The sequence below is a fragment of the Ciconia boyciana genome, chromosome 8 (assembly GCF_034638445.1).
Source record: "Ciconia boyciana chromosome 8, ASM3463844v1, whole genome shotgun sequence".
Lineage (NCBI taxonomy): Eukaryota > Metazoa > Chordata > Aves > Ciconiiformes > Ciconiidae > Ciconia > Ciconia boyciana.
In genome coordinates this window covers 22,522,936-22,541,927 of record NC_132941.1, presented here as the reverse complement: position 1 = coordinate 22,541,927, position 18,992 = coordinate 22,522,936, and the positions used below count along the sequence as shown (strand labels likewise).

The window sequence follows — 18,992 nt, the reverse complement described above, 5'->3', positions numbered from 1 at the left end:
CAGGGAGCTGCGAAGTGCTGCCAAGTTTCCCACTGGTACTGGGTTTTTTTGTGATATTTCTCCACTTCTTCACATCTCTAGCTGCTGGAAACATGTTTATCTTAAGAACAGATGAGGATGTTTTCCTAGGAGGAAAAAAAACTGCAAAGAACCAGCGTGAACCCAGGGTAACAGTCGTAACCTATTGCCCTCATTTTTTGATCTCCGGAGGGGGCTTTTTTAGGTCTGGCCCCAGTTTGTGGTCATGGGTGAGCAGCAGCACTGTAGGATGCTCTGACCCATGCTGGGAGGAGAGACCCATCCTGGGAGGCTCTGCTGACCTCCCCTTCCTCCCTTTCCCTCTGGTCACCATGAGCAGCAGGACATCACTTGGGGACATCACTCTGGCTGTCCCCATCCTTCCCAAAAGCAGCCCTGTGCAGCGGGATAGGGGGAAAAATTGTTTTTCAGGAGCCAGGAGCTGACTCAGCCAGAGTTTGCTCTCAAAAGTCATCCCACTTCTTCCTAGCTGCCGATTTTTTTTTTTTTTTTTTTCCTTTTTCTTTGAGCAAAATAAACCAGCAGCGACTCACAGAGGAATGACAGTCCCTGCTGGTGGCACGACTGCTTTCTTGAGCCTTATCTTGAAGAAGCAGGCAGGCGGGTGGGAGCCCGAGGAGCAGTCGTCTCTACACCGAGCATCTTGCCTCCCCAAGTTACCCAGTGTAATCCAGAGGCTTTTATTTCCTTGTTTGACATGATATCAGCAGCCAGCAGCTGGGCCCAGAGCTGGCTAGTGATGGTAATCACCCGTCCTAAAATCATCGTCCTGGCTGGGAAGGTAGCAGGAGATGTGGTGTCTCTGTTAAATCGAACTCAGCTCAGATTAAGCGCTTTTCAATGCAATCCAATTAACTCTTAAATTGAATTGTAATGCTTTGGCTAATATACCCACCCCCAGCACGGCTCCCCCGCTAGCCCCAATGCATGGGAAGGGAGTTCAGCCTTAGTTTAATCAGATAAAACCCCGCTTATGTGCTGCCTTTCGCTGGCTGGTGCATGCTGCCAAGGTGCACGGGAAGCGGTCGGGCTGAAAATCTCCGTATTTCCCCCAGGGGACCTGCAAATCCCTCGGGGGCTGGGGTTCCCCAGGGAAATGCTTTGATTTTGGAAGTAGAGGGGAAAAAAAAAACCCAGTTGCCCCACTGATCGACCCACCCAGATGTTGTCCTGAGAATGGATTTGGCTAGCGGTGTGTCCCCGGGGAGGGGCTGGGGGTGTCGGGGACCTGACATCCCCCCCCAGCCCCATCCGGTACCCTTGTCCCAGCGGGATGGGTAAGGTTGATGGGGGCATTGGGCAAAGCAAATGAAGGCGTCATTATCTCCTGATGGTTTCATAAGCTTTTGTTTCAGAAAGAGGAAAAAATGGGATTTTTTTCCCTCTGATCTTCCTAAGCTGCTGCAGCAATTTTTTTTCTCAGATATGTAAATCTGAGCTTATCCCATCTTCATAACAGTTAAGGAATTGGGCTTAATACTCATCCAGGGATGTGTTATTTGTTGGGCTGGAGGGAGTTTGTGTTGCAGAAGAGGCTGGTGTGTTGCCAGGAACTCAAATGCCTCCGTGCTCACAAGTGAAATGAGTTGGCCTGTCCTCAGCCTCTCTCCGGGGTGCATTGTTGTCCCCTCCCCAGCCAGGGACAGGGTCAGGTGATGCCATGCAGATGCAGAGTCCTCTGGCACACCCTATTTTTGGCCACTTTTGGACCTTCCTGCTTCCCACGGAGGTTTATTGCTAGCTCCCCTCCCCTCACTTTGCTCTGTGCTGCTCCATCTGGAGGTGAATTGATTCCAGCAGTCAAAGCTAATCGGATACATCAAAGTGTCTCGGAGCAATTTGTTAAGTAAATAAAAAAAAAAAACTTGCCCTAAGCAAATACAGGAAGGAGCGGGGTGGCTCGTCAGGGTGGATGAAAGGCTCTAAAGGGAGGGGAAGCTTCAGAGGCTTGGAAATGATGGGGAAAAAAATTAAAAAATAAATTGCGAGTGCCAGGAGTTTCAAAGCGCCCATCATTTCAGACGTGGATTCCCAGCCTTTCATTCCGGACACCTGTGGGAAGGAGAGACGCAGCTATCTCTGGGTGGATTTGAGATAGGAGGTGGAGGGGGAAATGTGTTCAGATACCCTTAACTCTGCCCCTGTCCCCAGAGGCAGCGCAGAGGTGATGCTGCAACAAGCTCAGGCAGAAATACGGGACGGTGCGTGTCTGAGCAGCGTTAGGCTGGGACTAAAGGCTGGGGATGGTTTCCCAGCCTCTGCAGGTATTGTCTGAGCCTAGAAAAGCCAGCACCTTCAAGCGCAGCGCCTTCCAGCACAGGCAGGGAAAGCAGCTGCCCAGCCCTGGCAAGCCAAGTGCAGTCCTGTGCATTATTGATGGAGCAGATAATTGCACGCTTCCCAAAGGCTCTTTGATGAAAAATTGATGGCATGGGACAAGGTAGCGAGGGGCTCCATTGGCTTACACCGGTCTCTTTGTTTCTTAACAAACACCGAAGGAGAGGTGGATGCGGCATGCCGCAGCGAGTGGGAGACAGAAGAGCCTCTGTGGGTAGCCTGAAAGGGGGACAGAACTGGGAGACCGGTTGGGGCAGGGCATCCCTTGCTTTACAATGCTACAAAGTCAATCTCGGGATGAAAGTGGGGTTATTCAGCAAATTATTCTCTGCTCAGAATCAGGCCAAACCCCAAGGCAGAGCTAAAGCCCGATGCTGCCCAGCATCTCTAAGACATGGGTCCTCAGAAGTTAATTGAGCGTTTGAAACATCAGAGGAGTGTGCTGGGAGGGGAGAGCATTTCCATGCCTGCATCCAAGGCATGGAAATGAGGTGCTGCCGCTGTCAGACCCACCCAGCTGCGCTGGGATCCGGCAGCGGCTGCCACCGAGTCACCTCCTTGGGTCTGCGCTGCTGGGAGCAGGAGATAAGGCAACAGCGGCCGAAACCTGGCTGGGGATGGGAAGGGAGGGCTGGGGGCAGTGAGGGGCTGGTGTCTCAAAGGGAGTGCTTGCAGGCAGGCAGCACAGCAGGCAGGCGCTGCCTGCTGCCCCCGATGGCTTTGGAAGCGGCCATAGGACACCAATGGGACATGCAATGGCGGGAGGGATGCTAAAGGGGAAGAGATGCGGGTGACCGGGGCAAGGAGGAGTAGAGCCAGCTGCCTGCACCTGCCTGCACCTGGAACGCACCCATCAGGGTGCAGCCGGGTGATTTTAGGTGCTGAGCTGCAGCAGGGAGGAGTTGCTAAGAGGAGGGTTGTGTTGTAGCAACAGCTGCCGGCACGCCAAGCTGCCGGGAGCCCCCAGCGCCACCTAAATCCCTTTGCCAGCAGAAAGGGCCTGGGAAAAACAGCTTTTCCTCATGTTGCAGCAACCCAGCATAGCCGTAAGTCCACCGGCCAGCAGCTTGGGTGGCAGCGTGGGGCCAGGATGTTTGCCCGGGGGTGGCCGGGCCGCTGGGGAGTTTGTTTGGGGCAGGCAGAACCTGGCAACCCGCCGGCGGGCAGGGCTGGCTGCTGGGAGCAGGGTGCCGGGGGGAACGGAGCACCCCAGGAGTGGGGATGATGCTGTACTACAGACCCTTCTCCTCCACTGTGAGTGCCGGGGGGTGGTGGGTGCGGATGGGGACATCACCCTGTTGCTGGTGTCACCAACGGGAGCTGAGGACCCAGAGGTCCCTGTTACAGGGACAGCAGCCGGTTGGGGTTGCTTTCAGTCATAGCCAGATTTCCTCCCAAGGGTCCAGCTCAAGGGTCCAGCCATGAGATGATGCTCAAAATCAGGTGTTTTTAAGTGTCCCCATCCTCAGGAGAAGGTCTTCCAGCCCTGTGGCCACACCATGTTGCATCCAAGTCCCAAAGGGGGATGCTTGAAGCATCGCAGCCAGCGATGCCAGAGGGTTTTGGAGCAGGTCTGGATCCTGACCCCAAAGCAACGATGGCAAAGGTGTTTTGCTCCAGGTGAAAGCCAGGAGAGCTGCTCCCAGCTGTGGGGAAGGGGCTGAAGTAGCTTGCTGGTCCTCTCTGAGGGCTTTCCCCAGCCTGCTCCTCATCCTCACCCTCCACTCTGATGTCTCCTGCCAGCTCCACCAAGACGATGTGTCACTCCCAGAGGCTGACGCTGTGGCCTGCATCCTGCCTGGAAAACAGCTGTTCCCGCGTGGGACAGGGGTGCCATCGGAGGAGCAGAGGTACAGGGCCCATGCCTGTTTTGCAGCCCGCTCTTGGCTCCTTATTCTCATCCTCCTTGGGGTGGTTTCCTCCTTCCTCCATTCTCCCCATGTTTTCCCCAGCAGCTTCTCCTCCTGCCCCATCACTGCCAATCTTCCTCCTCATCTCCTCCAGGCTCCCACCCTCCCTGCACCCCCATCCCCACCAGTGCTTGCCTTGCCCCCTGGCACCCCGAATAGGCTCCTGTCTCCTATGGAGGGTTCCCCAGCCAAGGCTTTGCTGGTGTTTCACTCTGGTGGGAGCAGCTGGCCAAGGGTGTCCCCCCACTCTCTGCTCCATAGGTCCCAGGAGATCATCAGGGACCACCAGGAGCCAGTGAGTGCCGGGGAGGCCGGAGGAGCAGGGGGCAATGTGGGCACTGGGGGGGACAGCATTGTCCCCGAGGTGGGTCCTGGCTCCTGTGGGGACCAAAGCCAGGCTGCCGTTGGCTCTACGCTGCCGGTGAGTGAAGGTCTCGCGGAGGGGCAGTCCTTGCATTTATCTTGCACATGAACCGAGTCCTGGATGAAACAGCTCTCGGGCAGATGGGCAGGAAGGAGCTGAGCCTCTGGCAGCACCTGCTCCCCGCTTCCCCCCCTTCCCCAAGGCTGCGTGATGCTGCTGTACCCCCTCCTCGTGCCCTGTCCCCCCCCGCCAAGGCCGTTCCCAAGGCTGGGAGCGGGGGGCCGGGGGAGCTGGAGGCACGCGGCTCCCCCCAGCCAAGGTCCCCGCTGCCAGGATCCTTTCCGCAGCCCAGTGTGGCCGGGAGGGATTCTGGAGGGTCAGCCCGGAAGATGCAAACCCTCAGGGAATTATTTCCCCCCAGCATCACCTGGCAAGACATTCCCCAGCCGCATGGGTGCTAAAAAACCCTCAGGCTCATCTGTATAAAACATTCATCCCTCCATTATTCTTCACCACCTCCCTTCTTCTAAAGACCTGCAAAGCCCCTTAAGTCTCGGAGCTTGAGGCTGACCCCCGACTCTGACGCTGCTCCACCCCACGTCCTTGCGAGAGTTGTTTTTCCACCAAGGCGGTGGTAGGAAGAGATGGGGAAATGGAGGGGGTGGGTCTGCGGGGTGGAGGGAGAGGTGGCCAGGTGGAGAAGAGAAGGTTTGGAGGGACAGGATGATGGATTTGGATGATGGACAGGATGAGGATTTGGAGGGAGAAGGATGGATGGCTACAGAAGAGAAGGATAGATGGCTGGAGAAGGAAGGTTGGAGAAGGATGAATGGGGAATAGAAGGATGGATGTTTGGAAAGGATGGCTGGAGAAGGGTGGATGGATGGGGAAAAGACGGATAGATGATTGCAAGAGGAGGGGAAAACCTGGATGTTTCTTAGCTCCTCCATGGTGGGTCTAACCCTCAAGACAAATATCCTCAGCTGAGCTCTTGGGGACGGGGAAAGCCCAGGCTGGCAGCGGGGTGCCAGCAGCTCTGCTCTGGGCTGGCAGGAGGCAAGCAGCTACCGCCTGGCACTGAAGCAGATGGCGGGGGACCTCCTGTCCCTGCGCCAGCACGTCGCCAGCCTGGAGGTGGAGAACAGGCACCTGCGGCACAGCCTGGCCTCACAGGAGGAGCTGGGCCACGCTCTGCTTGCCGACGCGGACCTGGACGTCATGACCCGGGAGGAGCTGATGGACAGGCTTGGTGCGTGATGGGAAAGGAGGGGGGCGGAATTAGGGGACCCCTCTCCCTCACACAGTGGAGGGGACCACACCGTCCCCTGGCCGGGTGCCGAGGACGTGGCATGGGCTCTTGCAGCCACCCTCAAGTGCAAGCTGGTGGCCAGCACGGCGGAGATGAGGAGGCTGAAGGACCGTGTCCAGCAGCTGCAGAATGAGCTGATCCGGGTACGGACTCTGGCAGGAGCAGGCAGGGGCTGCCCGAGGGACGGGGTGGGGGTGGAGGAGCAGGGGGGCAGCAGGGAGAGCATCACAGTACCCCCATAGCCAAGCAAGTGCCTGAGAGCCCCAGGACCCCCACCATGAGGCTCTCCCAGCCCTGCAGGTGATGCCCCAAGGCTTGAGGCTTGGCACGGAGGTCCCTGGGGGCTTTTCCCCTTCTTCCCCCCCCAGAAAAATGACCGGGAGAAGGACCTGGTGCTGCTCCAGCGAGCCCACCGGCAGCAGCAAGCCACACTGAGGAGGTGCCAGGAGAAGGTGGCCAAGACAAAGGGCTTGGAGGAGACAGTGCGGCAGCAGGAGAAGGTGAGTCGGGGGACACGAGGTTGGGGTGAGGACAGGTTGAGGGGCACGAGGGTCTGTGGAGCAGACAGGACCCTCTGGCCCATCCCACCCCTCCATGAGCGCTACCTCATCCCAGGACCATGGTGGCTGGGGAGATTTGGTGGTCACCGCAGCCTTGCATTGAGCTGGTGACATGGGGACAGCTCTGCTCTCTCCCGCAGGTGATCGAGGCGATGGAGCAGGTGCTGCAGGAGAAGCTCACCAGGGCAGGCAGGAGCGCTGAGAAGCCAGCAAGTGGGTGCAAGTGGGGACGGGGACCCTTGTGGGGGGAACCATATACAGCTGCCGGGCTCTGATGGCGGCCATCCCCTTCTGATGGCTTGCACCATGGGATGGTCTGCGGTGGGGGGTCAGAGTTTGTCCTGAGCCCTCCAGCACCCATCCCTGGGCGTGGGGGAGGCGAGGGCTTGCTCCTAGCCCCCATCTCTGCATGGGGAGGGTGTAGGACACGTCCCAGTGGCCAGCCCACCCCATCCCACAGGTGAAGCCCTCTCCAGGGAGGGGTACACTGCGCTGCTGGCTGAGATCCGCAAGCTGCGGGAGGAGCTGGCGAGGCCGCCCCACCCCTCGCCCCCCGTCGCCTCACAGCCCCCAGCCTTGCCGGTGAGACTGGGGAGGGGGGCACAGGGCTGGGATGGGGGGCAGAACTGTGGCACCCCAGAAAGCAACACCAGGGGGTGACTGGGCACACTGGGGGCATCACCCAGGTGGCATCTCTGGCTCTGCGTGGCGATAGCCACCCCTGTGGCTTGCTCCCCGCTGTGAGCAGGGGATGGGAAGGGGAGGGTAATCCGGCATTGCCTTTTCCCTCTCCTGCTCATCTCATGGCCCACAGGGTGTTTTTGGGAGTGTGGAGAAGCTGTCTCTGCTGGCCAGGCTGGAGGAGGCACAAGCCCGTGGGCGGGTGCTGGAGAGGCAGGTGAGCATCACCCTCCCGCACCCCGCTTGATGGCAGGGGTCTTGGGGTGTCAGGCCAGGGTGGGGGGCACCTCTGGCCCCCCACTTTGGAGAGAACCAGCCTGGTTTGGGTCTGTCCCAGCTGGAGGAGGTGGCGAGGAGCTGGGGACGGGAGAAGCAGGAGCTTGGCACTCGTCTGCTGGAGTGGGAGCACAGCTTCTCCCATGATCCTGCCTCGGTGAGCACCCTGGGGGGACCAGGGCCACCCCCCACGGGGGCTGGCAGCTGGTGTTTGCTGCCAGGGGGACAGAGGGGGGCTCAGAGCCGCCCCTCTGCACCCAGGCAGCTGGGGGCGGGGGATAGCAGGGGGTCTCCATGCCCACCCCCACTTCAGGGAGGATTTGCCTCAGTTTCCCTGCAGGACCCTGGGCAGGAGGGACGTGGGAGGGTGGTCCCTAGGGCTGCAGGACCAACCCCAGACCTCCTTATTGCAGCCCTCTCATCCACAGCTGATGCCCCCCAGGGGAGTGGGGAGGGGGGATGGATTTACAGCTCCCTAAGACCTTTTCCCGTTCCCTACCAGAACCTGCCAGCGATCCCCACAGTCCCTCTGAGAAGACCCCGGCACCTGGCCCCCCTGCCTTAGCCCACGCCTGGCAAGAGAGATGGAGAAACTTAATGCTAGCAAACAGGAGCCGGTGCTTTTTCGCATGATGAAATTACAGAGCAAATTCAAGGCAAAGCAAAACATTAGAGGGTGGCGGGGGAGCATGGCCGCGGTCCCCAGCATGGTCCCTGGGGACCTCCGAGCAGCCAGAGGGGTGCAGCAGCACCCACCCACCCCGAACTCCATTGGGGGTTACAGGGGTGGTGGTGGGGCTGGGGTTGCTCCGGTTTATCTCCCCCGTGGCGTAAGCACAGCCTTGAGCGGGCTGGAGCGAAGGCAGGGATGTGCCAAGCCAAGGCTGTGGCCGTGAAAGCGTCCCAGCCGTCCCCCAAATCACATCCCCATGCCAGAGTCTGGCTGTAAGGAGCTGAAAGCGCCTGCCGGGCTGTTGGGGATGTCCCCCAAACCGGGACCAGCTGGGTGTCACCCAGGATCGGGCTCCTCATGCCGGGGACTCGAGTGGCCGTAAGGTCAGGTAGATGGGTTTGTCTGGGATCAGGATGAGATCGAACTTGGTCCCGACTTCCACCGCTCTCATGGTTTCGATCTTGAAGTTCTCCAGGATCTGGGATGGAGGAGAAAAGAGGGGATGGAAAATACTGGAGGTACCAACACCCACACATGCCACCTCCCCGGTCCCTTCCAGCGCCAAGTCCCCGGTGTCCCCAGCAGCGGGATGCTCACGTGCATGAGGAAGAGCTGCATCTCCAGCTCAGCAATCCGGCGCCCCAGGCACTGGCGGGGTCCGAAACCAAAACTCAGCCCCTTGAAGTGCTTGGGGCCTGCTGCCAGCCAGCGCTGGGGGCTGAACTGCTCTGGCTTGGGGAAGACCTCAGCATCCCGGCCCATGGCGTAGAGACCAACCTGCACCAGCGTCTGTGGGGAAGGATCAGCCCCATGGGTCTGGGCTCCCCAAGGGGCTTTGCCAGCACTCGGGGTGCAGGAAGGGGGTGCAGGGCTGGGATCCAGCCCCGGATGAGCCCCATGGCTGCTCCCCCCATGTCACCCACCCATGCTCCAGGTCCCACCTCAGCCCAGAGTCCCATGCGAAGCTGGTCGGGCTGAGGAGGGACCCGGTGGCTGTGCTCACCTTGGGGGGAATGCGGTAGTCCTGGAGGATGACCTCTTGCGTGGTGTACCTCTGCAGGGTCACCGCCACGGGGTGCAGCCTGGGGGAAACAGGTCCCATGCACCTGATTTTGGGGACAGCCTGGCCCGCCCACATCCCACCTTGGTGCACGATGTCCCAGCAGTGCCAGGCATTTGGGGAGGGAAGGGGCTGGGGCTGTTTTTCAGCAGGGGCTCCTCCTCACCTGAGCGTCTCCTTGATGGCGGCTTTGAGCAACCGGATGGTTTTCAGCATCTTCACCCTGTCCCCTGCTGCCTCCCGCTTGGCAGCCAGGACCTCTGCCCGCAGCTGCTCCTGGACCCCCGGGGACCGTGCCAGCTCGAACATGGCCCACTGCAGCGTCATGGAGGTCTGGAGCAGGGCAGGAGAGCTAGGCTCAACACCAGCCAGGAACAACTCCCTGCCCAACAAGCCTGCCTGCTCCTTACCGTGTCCACCCCACCCGCCATCATCTCGGTGATGCTGGCCTTGATGTCATCCAAGGGCAGCTTGTCCTGCATGATGAGGTTGCAGAGGATGCCCATGTATTCCTTGGTGCTCTTGCGTTGCAGCCGCAGGTCCCGGTAGACATTTTGTATGCATTGGTCCGCTGAGGAGACATGGACACATGGCATGGCCTTCCTCCCCCAGGGCCATGGTGGAGGAGGAAGGCACCAGATGTGGTACCTTAGGACACCACTGCCCCATGCCGGTGGCTTTTCCATCACAGTTGTCCCTGCAGCAGCCTGGGACTGTGGTCCCTGCTGCGGGACCCAGCAGTGGCTGGGTGGGCACAGAGGGTGGGGGGTGAGGGTGGCCCGGGGCGGACACCCTGCAGGAGGGTTGTCCCAGGTGCCAAAAGATCTCTGAGGCCACAAGCCCCTCTGGGAGAGTTGCTCCCCTAAACGTGATGCGCATCATCTGCCCTTCATCACTCCTGGATGGTTCCTCACTGCTCCATCCCACAAGCTCCAGATGTGGAAAGCCTTCCTGGCCTTGGTGGCCCTGTGCTGGGTGGTTGGACCCAGGAGAAGGTCTCCACGCTGTTGAGATGAGGCTGCACTATGAAGCCAAGTCCTCAAAGAGGCCTTGGGTGACACAGGGAGGTGCAGGCAGGAGGAGCGCTCACCCTGGGTGAAGATGGCATCCCAAGCCTGGACATGGTCCCTCCACGTCTTGGCGTTGAGGTGGCGGAGGAGGGCGGGTGGCAGGTAGAGCATGGGCGAGGTGGTGTGGAACATCAGCGTCACGGCGTCGATGAAGCGCTGTGCCTCCGGGTCCACGAAGTCCTGCAGCAGCCCCAGCCGCTCCCCAAACAGCACATGGCACACGGCTGCAAGCACAGCACCCATGAGGGGATCTGGCCAAAGGGGACCCCGTCCCCATCCTCTCCACCCTTCCATGGCCAACTCCAGCCTTTCCATGGCTACGGGGACCTGGCTTGGCCTCCTCCTCGCTCCAAGCATCATGGGGCCATAGAGGCATCCCTTGTTGGATAGGGCTGGCTTCCAGTTGATGATCGGTAGATGATAAAACAGTGTTTTATCAACAGTGCTGAGTTGTTCTCTACTTGTCTGGAGAGAGGACATCCCTCTAGACCCTATGGCTTTGGGGGAGAAGCTTGTTTTCCCATCCCTGAGGATGAAGCTGGGGGAAATGCAGCATGTTGCCCATCTCGGGCACCCTGCAACGGGGCGTTTTGGGAGGGACACGTCTTGCAGAGACTCATGCCCCTGACACTCACACTCCAGGGCAAAGCGGAAGAGCTCATGGGTGAAGTCGGCCGTCCAGCACTCCCGGCCACTCTTCCCCACCTGCGCTCGTGCCCGCTGGACGAAGTCCTCGCCCACCTCGCTCAGCAGAGGCACGAAACCCTCCACCACCTGTGGCGACAGCACCTCCTTGTTCAGCATCAGGCGGTCCGAGCGCCAGGCCTCCCCCGTCCTGCGGAACACCAAAGTAGGGGGGTCAGAGGAGTCTCCCCCCACCCATCCCCCCCAGAGGATGCCACCCCCTCAAGCACGGGGCCAGTCAAGATCCCCATCACCCAGAGGTGAGATGCTCCAGCTTCTCACCACCCCGTGTGCCAGGGCTATTGCAATAGGACCTGGGAGCCCCATTTTGAGGGAACCCCCTGGCCCCCCGACTCACTTGAGGAGCACACCGTAGGGCTTGTTGCGGTAGTCGCGGTAAGCCACCCAGGGGGGCACGCTGAAGCGCTCCGGCAGCATCCCCTCCGCCTGGAAGAGGGTGGCGGCGTCCCGGGGGCTGATGATGTTCACGCTCTCGTAGACACCCAGCTTATCCCTGCCGGGGCATGGAGGGGGGGTCAGCCCCGCACCCTGACCCCCATCTGCATCCCCCCACAGTCCCTCTTCTCCCCAGGTCAACCACCTGCCCCCAGCACTCCCAAATCAACCACCCTTCCCCTCGCACCCCCCAAAATCCTGCCTGCAGGGGATGCAGAAGCTCAGCACCAGGATCAGGCTCCCAGGGCTCAGGCAGGCACAGCGAGGGTGTGCGGGACCTGGACTGCCCCCATCCTCCTCTGTCTGGGGATGTCAGCTCCGGACCTTTGGAGATCACGGGGGGCAGAGCCCCTCTCCAGCCCTGCCGTCCCCTCCTCCCAACACCCCAGATCCGCAAGGTACGAGCGGGTCTCCCCTCTTGCCCCTCACCATGGCACTGAGCCTGGCTGGTGCACAGCAGGATGAGCTGCTCCGGCAGCCCAGCCACCTATTTACCCCCCTCTTGCCTGGAGCAGGGCTGGGAATAGCAGCAGCATCCCGGACTGGAAAGGCTGCCGAAGCCAGGGAGCAGGGGGGATGCCGGGGCCAGACGCTGCCTCACCTGTAAATGGGCCCGAACTGCTGGAACTTGCGAGCCATGATGTGATGGACGTTGTGGAAGCCGCCCTCCTGCCAGAAGCGGTAGAGGTTGAGCCAGCCGGCTCGCCAGTCACCGGGCAGCTGGTTAAAGGGTCGAGGACTTGGTGTGATGGGGGGAGCATGAAATGGGGCGGCAGTCCCCCAAGTCCGGCGGCATCCCCCAGCTCGGGCAGGGGGACATCCCCACAAGGTGCCTGGCTTGGGCGCAGCCCGGGCGAGCATGGGAGCAGGCAGCAGGAGAGGGAGGCAAGGGTGGCCTCGCTCTTATCCCCCTTCGGCCGCCGCTCAAGGCGAGATGCTCTCACCCGCCTCCCGATGAGTCACGGCCGCCCCAGGGACAGGGCGTTTCGCCCTGGCACCAAGGCGGGCTGACACTGGGGAAGGCAAGTGGGTTTGCCAAGCATCGTCCTCTCCCAGCCTCACCAGAGGGGGCTTTGCCCTATGCACAGATCTCAAGCGGCGTGGGGTGACGAGGGGTGATGCTGGCAGGTGGCCCGTGCCACCTCAATAAAAGTGGGTGCTGTTGCAAGCGCTGAAAATTAAAACACAGCTGCAAAGGGGAGAAATGTTTTGTCTGCAGAATAAATGATAAAAATTATCTAGGGGACAAAATAGCGTGGGTTAGACTTAACAAAGCTCAGGCCTGATGGGTCATTGCAGGCGGGGACAGCCTTGGGGACGGCCTGGCCACTGCCAGGGGTATCTCACCTCTGCCCTCCCCAGGGCAGGGGATGCTAGGGGAGGCAGGTCCCCCCCTTCCCAGGCACTCCTGTTCCAGAGCATCAGCTGCCATTTAGTGTAGGAACACCAAACACCCGCCCCTGCCAGGAGGGAGAGGCTTTTTGGGGTGTCATGGCCCCCACGGAGCTGGGGACAAAGTCCCCTACCCCTGAGCGTGGTGGCAGACACCTTCCCTTGTCCCCAGGCCCAGTAACACCTACTCATGACCAGTTATCAATGGGGTGTATCAATGGACTTAATGGGCGGGGGTCACTGGAGGGTCCCTGGGCCTTTCTGAGGCATCCTTTTGGGGTGTCCCTGGAGTTGGTCTTGAGGATCCCTGGGGTGTCTCTGGGGTCTCTGGGGTGTCCCTGGAGGGGGGGGAGGACTCCAGGCAGGTCCCTGGGGGTCCCTGGACTTTCCTTGGGGTGACCTGGGTGTCCTTGAGGGACAACATTCCACGGTCTTGAAGGCCTGGAGGAGGAGGAGTTGCTCAAGGAGGGCTCTGCTGGCTTATTCTGGTTTTAAACCTTTCTTAGGATTTCATTTTCCCCGGGAACTGGGAGGAGGAACGAAGTAGCGGGGGATGCCTGCGGGCGAGGATGCTGAGCCGGGCTCCGCGGCGGCTGCCACAACCGCGGCGGGCACCGGGGGGCGCGCCTGCCCCGTCTGCTGCCACCGCGCCGGGGACTGCCAGCGGCCTGTCCCCTCCCTCCCTGGCATTGCGGCCTGTCCCCTGCCGGGCACCGGCTCTGTCCCCCCCTGCCCCATGCTCCCTGTCCCCTCCCAGGGCAGGGGGTCTGTCCCCTCCTGCCCCATGGTGCCTGTCCCCTCCCAAGGCACAGGGTCTGTCCCCTCCTGCCCCATGGTGCCTGTCCCCTCCCAAGGCACAGGGTTTGTCCCCTCCTGTCCCAGCCACCATCTTGTCCCATCTGCCACCATTTGCATGAAGATGCCTACCCTGGGTGAGCACCCGCTGGCTCAGTGTGCACCCCAGAGCAGCCCCACACCCTGGGGACACGGTGGCACAATCCCACCCCACTGTCCTTCACCCCTGCACTGTCACTATCCTGGGTGGGACCTGCTCCCTCCCCTCCAGCCATGGGAACGGGGTCAGTCCGGAGCAGTTTGGCCACCTTGGTGCTTGTAAAAACACAGTTGTGGGCCCAAGGGACATGGAGGGACACATGGCCACGCAGCTGAGCTCTGCCCTCACGTGGGGCTGGGTGGCTGTGCTGGCCACCAGCTCCAGCCCCAAGAGGGGACAGCCACCCATCACAGTGTAACCTCTGCACCCCCTCTTTCCACCATCTCCCCAAAGTGTGGGGAGCCAGCTCATGGGCTCCGTCACCCCGTGCCTGTCCCCCGATGCTCGCAGAGGAAACCGCCAGCTGCTGCGGTGGGCACAGGAACCCGCATGGCTGGGGGGGGCTCCGGTGGAAACTGGGGGGGCAGGAAACGGGTCGGGGAGGTGCTCAGAAACCCACAGCGTCACTCTTTCCCCAGCCAGCAGAAATCGCAGCGGGGATGGGGGCTCTGATCGCTTTTGCTGGTGGCCTCATCCGTGATGAGCAAACTGGGCGGCATGTGGATGGGCGGAGGCGTTTCCCCCGCCTCCATGGGCAGCAGCTCGCCCACAAAGCCCGCGTGATTCAGGCGTATCCACTACTATTCTTGGACGAGCCGAAACAGAGAGTCTCTCCCCTCCCCAGTGGCCCTCTCCCATTGCCACCCACACTGGGGACAAGCAGGGTCCCTCCAGCGGGGTTTCCTCCTACTGAGAGGTGGCATCCGTGGGCGTCACACTCTTGCTTTCCACCTGCGGGGCTTTCCTGGTGCGTATCACCTCCCGAGCGAGCAGGGTTACTAACTGCCCAGCCTCTTCACACCTTCCCCCCGGTAAATCACACCTCTGAGAGGCTGCTGAGAAAACCCCTGGCTTTCTGCTCCGCGGCAGGAAATATCACTGAGCCAGCACTGCAGCCCCAGCTCCAGCAAAACCCCAGCCTCCCTGAAAACTCCCCCTCCTCAACCTCATCCCTCAGGCACCTGGGGCTGGGAATGCCAAGACTGCAGTGATTTAGCAGAGGGAAGGTGTTTTGGGGGAGCAGCTCATCCTTCCTACGCTGCTGCAGACACCTCTGGGCCCCCAAGCCGATGGGAACTGGCCGGGATGGGGCTGACTTCAGCCAGGGTGATGCTGGCAGCGGATCTGTTTTGGGGGAAGAATAAAGTGACTGCATCACATCACTGGGATGGAGAGCAGGGCAGAGCAGGCATGAAATTAGTGGCTGAAAAAAGGGCATGGAGCTGACTGCATTGCTTTCTTACCTTAAAAATACAGCCCACACCCATATGTGGACCAACGCTGCTCAGCTCCCCGCCAATCACACTCGTCGCTTGGGAAGGACAGTGTTTTTCATGGATTTTCCAACAAGCTCTTTTCTTTTCTGCAGTGGTTTCATCCTGGGGTCTTCCCCACTCTCCACGTGAACAAATCCATTCATTGCAAACTTTCAGCTTCTGCCCACGAGCAGGTGGTTGAGAAAATTTCAGTAGTAAAAATCCTGCCCAGAAACCCCCTGTGATTCAGTTTGGGGCTGGAGGGGAGAGGGAAAAACTCATTTTCATAGTATTATGTTAAGAAAGAGAAACTTTCAGCTGCAAACAGACCATAGCGATGATCAAGCAGTTCTTGCTGGAGAGTTTCCTCCGGGAGCAGAGAGAAGGGGATGACCCAGCATGTGTTGGGCAGCATCCCTGAGGCACTCGGGGCTGAGTGCGTGATGCTCGAGGAGCTGCCAGGGGCACCCAGAGCATCTCATCGGGAGGACGGACCCAGCCAGGACAAGCTTTAATCTGAAACAGAGTCTATTCTAGCTTGTTTTTATTGTCCTGCTCCATTAAACTGAATCTCCTCTTATGAATTTATTGTGTGCAGTCCCAGACCTAAAAATTGCTGGGCTGATGCCTGGCTTTTGGGGTCTATCGAGCTGGGATGGGGTATCTCACCCTGATGGGATGCGTCCTTTGGCCACGATCACCCCTCGGGGATCTCGGGGTGGAAATGCATGGTTGGAGGGGAAAAGCTTTCGCATGTGTGGCTGAGGGGAGGACGAGCATGGCCACGTGGGAGGAAAGCACGCTGGTTTATCCCCGGTTTAACTTCCTCCAGCATCTCCTAGGTCATCTCATTTCTAGTAAGTAGCTGAATTTCTCACTCACGTCGTTCAGCATGGCCAGCCCCGACCTGCTTTGGTGACGTAGCATCACCCACACCACATCCCCCGTGCCCCAGCGTGGACCACGGGCAAAAGGAGCCCAGAACCATGCATGGACAGACAGACACCTGCCCAAGGCTGGTTAAATCCCGAGATCCTCAGGGAAAAGGGGAAAATAGCTGCAGGGCAGCAAACACCCCCTGCAAACAGAGCTGCCACATCGTGGACAGGAAAAACAGGCTGGACAAAGAGGAGCAGCGAGGGTGAAGGCAGCTGGGAGTGAGCTGGGTGGGTGGCATGGTTTCAGGGACCCGATCCAGACACGCGAGCTCAGTTTATGACTCCCCTTTGCCAGCCTGTCCCAGGGGAAGCAGGCAGCAACACGGGCTGAGTCAGGTAAGATGTAAGATAAGAAAAACACCTGGAGAGGGCTCAGGCTTGTTGACAGGGAGGATTAGAAGATGTTGCCCTGGTGTGGCAGCACTTCCCCATCCCTGGGATCCCAGCATTCATTAAACCAGGGTTGACCATCGGGACATCCCAATTCCAGGCTCCAGAAGGATCCTTCTGGGGTTGCTCTGTACCCCCATCCCACCAGGAAAGGCTGCCCAGAGGGATGCTACGGCTGGAGACAGCATCTCGGCTGGGTCACTGCATACCCTGGGTGCTTGCATGAAGCAAGCAGGCAGCTACTGTGCGATTTCTCACCAGCTCCTGCATCCGATTCAGGCAGATACAAGATTTCCTGGGTCTATTGTCCTGCCTAGCAAACCCTCCTCCCAAAGCAGCCTCCAAGGCCTCCAGCAAGGCTGGAGGCAGAAATAGCCCTCAAAAACGGCACTGGGAAAAATCAAACACTCTCAAGACTTTTGTTTCAGGCATGCGGCCATCCCCACCTCCGCCTGCGTGGAGGAAGCCTGGAGAAGCCGCTGCAGTACCTGACCTTCCTGTGTGTGCCCGCTCCCACTGAAGCAAGATTCCCTAAATAACTCGCTTGAACAATGTGGCCATAGTCAGGGTGGGGGCAGCGATGGCTTGGCTTTCCCCTCCCCACGCACAGCTTTTCCCTCCAGCAGCCCTGAAGCCTGTGATAAACCCCACTGCATGTGTTTGGCCACAGCTTTTGGCTCATTGTAATTATAGGAAACAGCTGGCAGCCAGGGGAAAGGCGGGCCAGGATAAAACACAGCCTGAAATGTTTGGTCCTTTGCTGCTTTACTCGGGAAATTTAGCAAAAGGCTCCATCTTTTTCCTGGCCATGCCCAGGGAGGAGGGACAGGGACCTGCTTGCAAAGGCTGGGCTGAGGAAGGAGATGCTGCTGCAGCCCCTGTGTGGGTGCGTGGGGTCTCTGTGTCACGCAGGGCTGGCCCTGTGGTGCTCAGTCCCATGCTCTCACCTGCTTCTCAGGCAAGAAAATGGAACCGGGGCCACCGAAATGGCATTACTGCAGCCCTGTGCCCCGCACAGCCCCAGCCCGTTGCTTCCAGCCCGCTCCCGGGGGGTTTCAGCATCGCCATTGTGCTCTGCTCCCAGCCCTCCCTCTCGCCTCTTCCCACAGCACCACAAAACACTTCGGTGCTCAGGGTTTTAGTGAGGGTTTTTAGAGCTTTGGTAATCCAATGCTTGGCAGCAATAGAGCTGGAAATGCAAGCATCTCAGCGTCCGCATACAGCACCCAAGCAGTAACGCCTGGGTGCCGGCTTTCCCTCCCTTCCCGTCCTGGGTGAGCTCCCCACCTCCTCCCACCGTGGAGGGGGGGTTGCCAGAAATCACACTTCTTGTTTTAGCTCCGCTGAAACCCGCCTGCCTTTCAGGCTCATTTCTCCTTTACGTCAAGATGTAAGCTACCACATATGCTAAGCGCTAAGAAAGAAATAAGGCAGGGGAAGCTTTCGCTTTCAGCTGCCAACCCCCACCCTGCAGATGAGGGACCTCCAAAACCCTCCTGCAAACCCTGGGTTGGGTCCTCTAGCACAGGTCCCAGGGAACGGAGGTGCCCATCACCACTGTCCCTGTGCCCCCAGCTGGTCCCCCATCACCTCCAATGCTTTGCAAAAGAGGAGCTCACCAGTGCATCGCTGCAAACCAGGGCTAGAGCTCGGGGGGCTCCTACCCAGCCACCAGTGCCTAAATATTTTCCAACGCTACCTGGAGGAACAGGCCTAGCAGCAAGCACTAAGAATAGCGCACAGAAAGGTAGCTGGGCACAGGTTCAGATGAAGCCATAACCCTTTGAAAGCCCTGCAAAAGGGGGCCGAGCACTGCGACAGGTCTGCTGGGCTCTGCAACCGGTTCTGCCTTTGTGCCAAGGTGCTTTAATGGAGGGTTTGAAAGAGAGGGGTAGGTTATTGTTCCCTCCTGCTTTTGTTGGCATGTTTCTAAGGCTTGAATTCCTATTCCCTGCTTCCCTCCATCCCAAGCCTGGCCTTCCCCCACCCCCCAGCTATCAACCATCAGCTCATTTTTCCCCCCAAACCAGCAAAAAGAGAGCTGCGAGTTCAGCACCGCTCTGTTTCACAGGCTGTCAGCCAGGCAGCCCATGCATTCATTCCTAAAAGCCATTCCTGACGTCAAAGCCAAGGATGCGCAGGAGCTACACGTTGCCTGTCCCAGCTCCCAGTGAGCGGCAGAGCTGCAGGCAGAAGGTGCTGGGACGGCTCCGCACCCACAAAGACCTACCGCCGATATTTATATCCCTCGCTTTCTGCAGGCAGTGGGTGGTGATGAGTGGGGTGCTGCTAACAACCCCCTTGGGATTCTCCAGCAGGAATGTGCCTGGCTTCTCACTCCTGATGGTGCCAGCCTGAAGTGGGAGCAGCAAGCCCAGGGCATGAGGGGTGGCCTGGCATTGGGCTGGGGCTGCTGCTGGAGAAGAGAGGCAGGTAAGACATGGAAGGGGGTGGGGGGACCCCTTGATCATAGGTGAAGAGGGACAGGGGAGACCCCAGACACCATTGCAGCAGCATCCCTCGGCTCCTGGTGAGAAACCCAG

General features: G+C 59.6%; 2 protein-coding genes across 3 annotated transcripts in view; one reads left to right on the top strand and one right to left on the bottom strand.

The window, feature by feature from the left end:
* CCDC33 (coiled-coil domain containing 33) overlaps positions 1-7,623 on the top strand; it is a 43,513-nt gene extending 35,890 nt beyond the window's left edge. Inside the window, exons 14-22 of the mRNA XM_072870350.1 lie at positions 4,120-4,226; positions 4,548-4,707; positions 5,704-5,899; positions 6,014-6,102; positions 6,328-6,459; positions 6,660-6,736; positions 6,996-7,101; positions 7,334-7,413; positions 7,509-7,623. Of these exons, the coding sequence (XP_072726451.1) occupies positions 4,120-4,226; positions 4,548-4,707; positions 5,704-5,899; positions 6,014-6,102; positions 6,328-6,459; positions 6,660-6,736; positions 6,996-7,101; positions 7,334-7,413; positions 7,509-7,623 (1,062 nt within the window). The remainder of the gene's footprint in view (positions 1-4,119; positions 4,227-4,547; positions 4,708-5,703; positions 5,900-6,013; positions 6,103-6,327; positions 6,460-6,659; positions 6,737-6,995; positions 7,102-7,333; positions 7,414-7,508) is intronic.
* Positions 7,624-8,156: 533 nt separating this feature from the next.
* Positions 8,157-15,121, bottom strand: CYP11A1 (cytochrome P450 family 11 subfamily A member 1). 2 transcript variants are annotated; one of them, XM_072870524.1, is made up of 10 exons: positions 15,110-15,121; positions 12,021-12,088; positions 11,322-11,477; positions 10,915-11,114; positions 10,300-10,503; positions 9,620-9,780; positions 9,376-9,542; positions 9,153-9,231; positions 8,747-8,938; positions 8,157-8,627 (listed from the first exon to the last, which is right to left on the bottom strand). In XM_072870524.1, the coding sequence occupies exons 2-10, from the start codon at positions 12,056-12,058 to the stop codon at positions 8,505-8,507; spliced, it is 1,320 nt and encodes a 439-aa protein (XP_072726625.1). In that variant the 5' UTR covers positions 12,059-12,088; positions 15,110-15,121; the 3' UTR covers positions 8,157-8,504. The 2 variants fall into 2 exon arrangements, with proteins under 2 accessions (XP_072726625.1, XP_072726624.1); XM_072870523.1 differs by lacking the exon at positions 15,110-15,121 and having other exon boundaries at positions 12,021-12,632.
* Between the last annotated feature and the right edge of the window lie 3,871 nt (positions 15,122-18,992).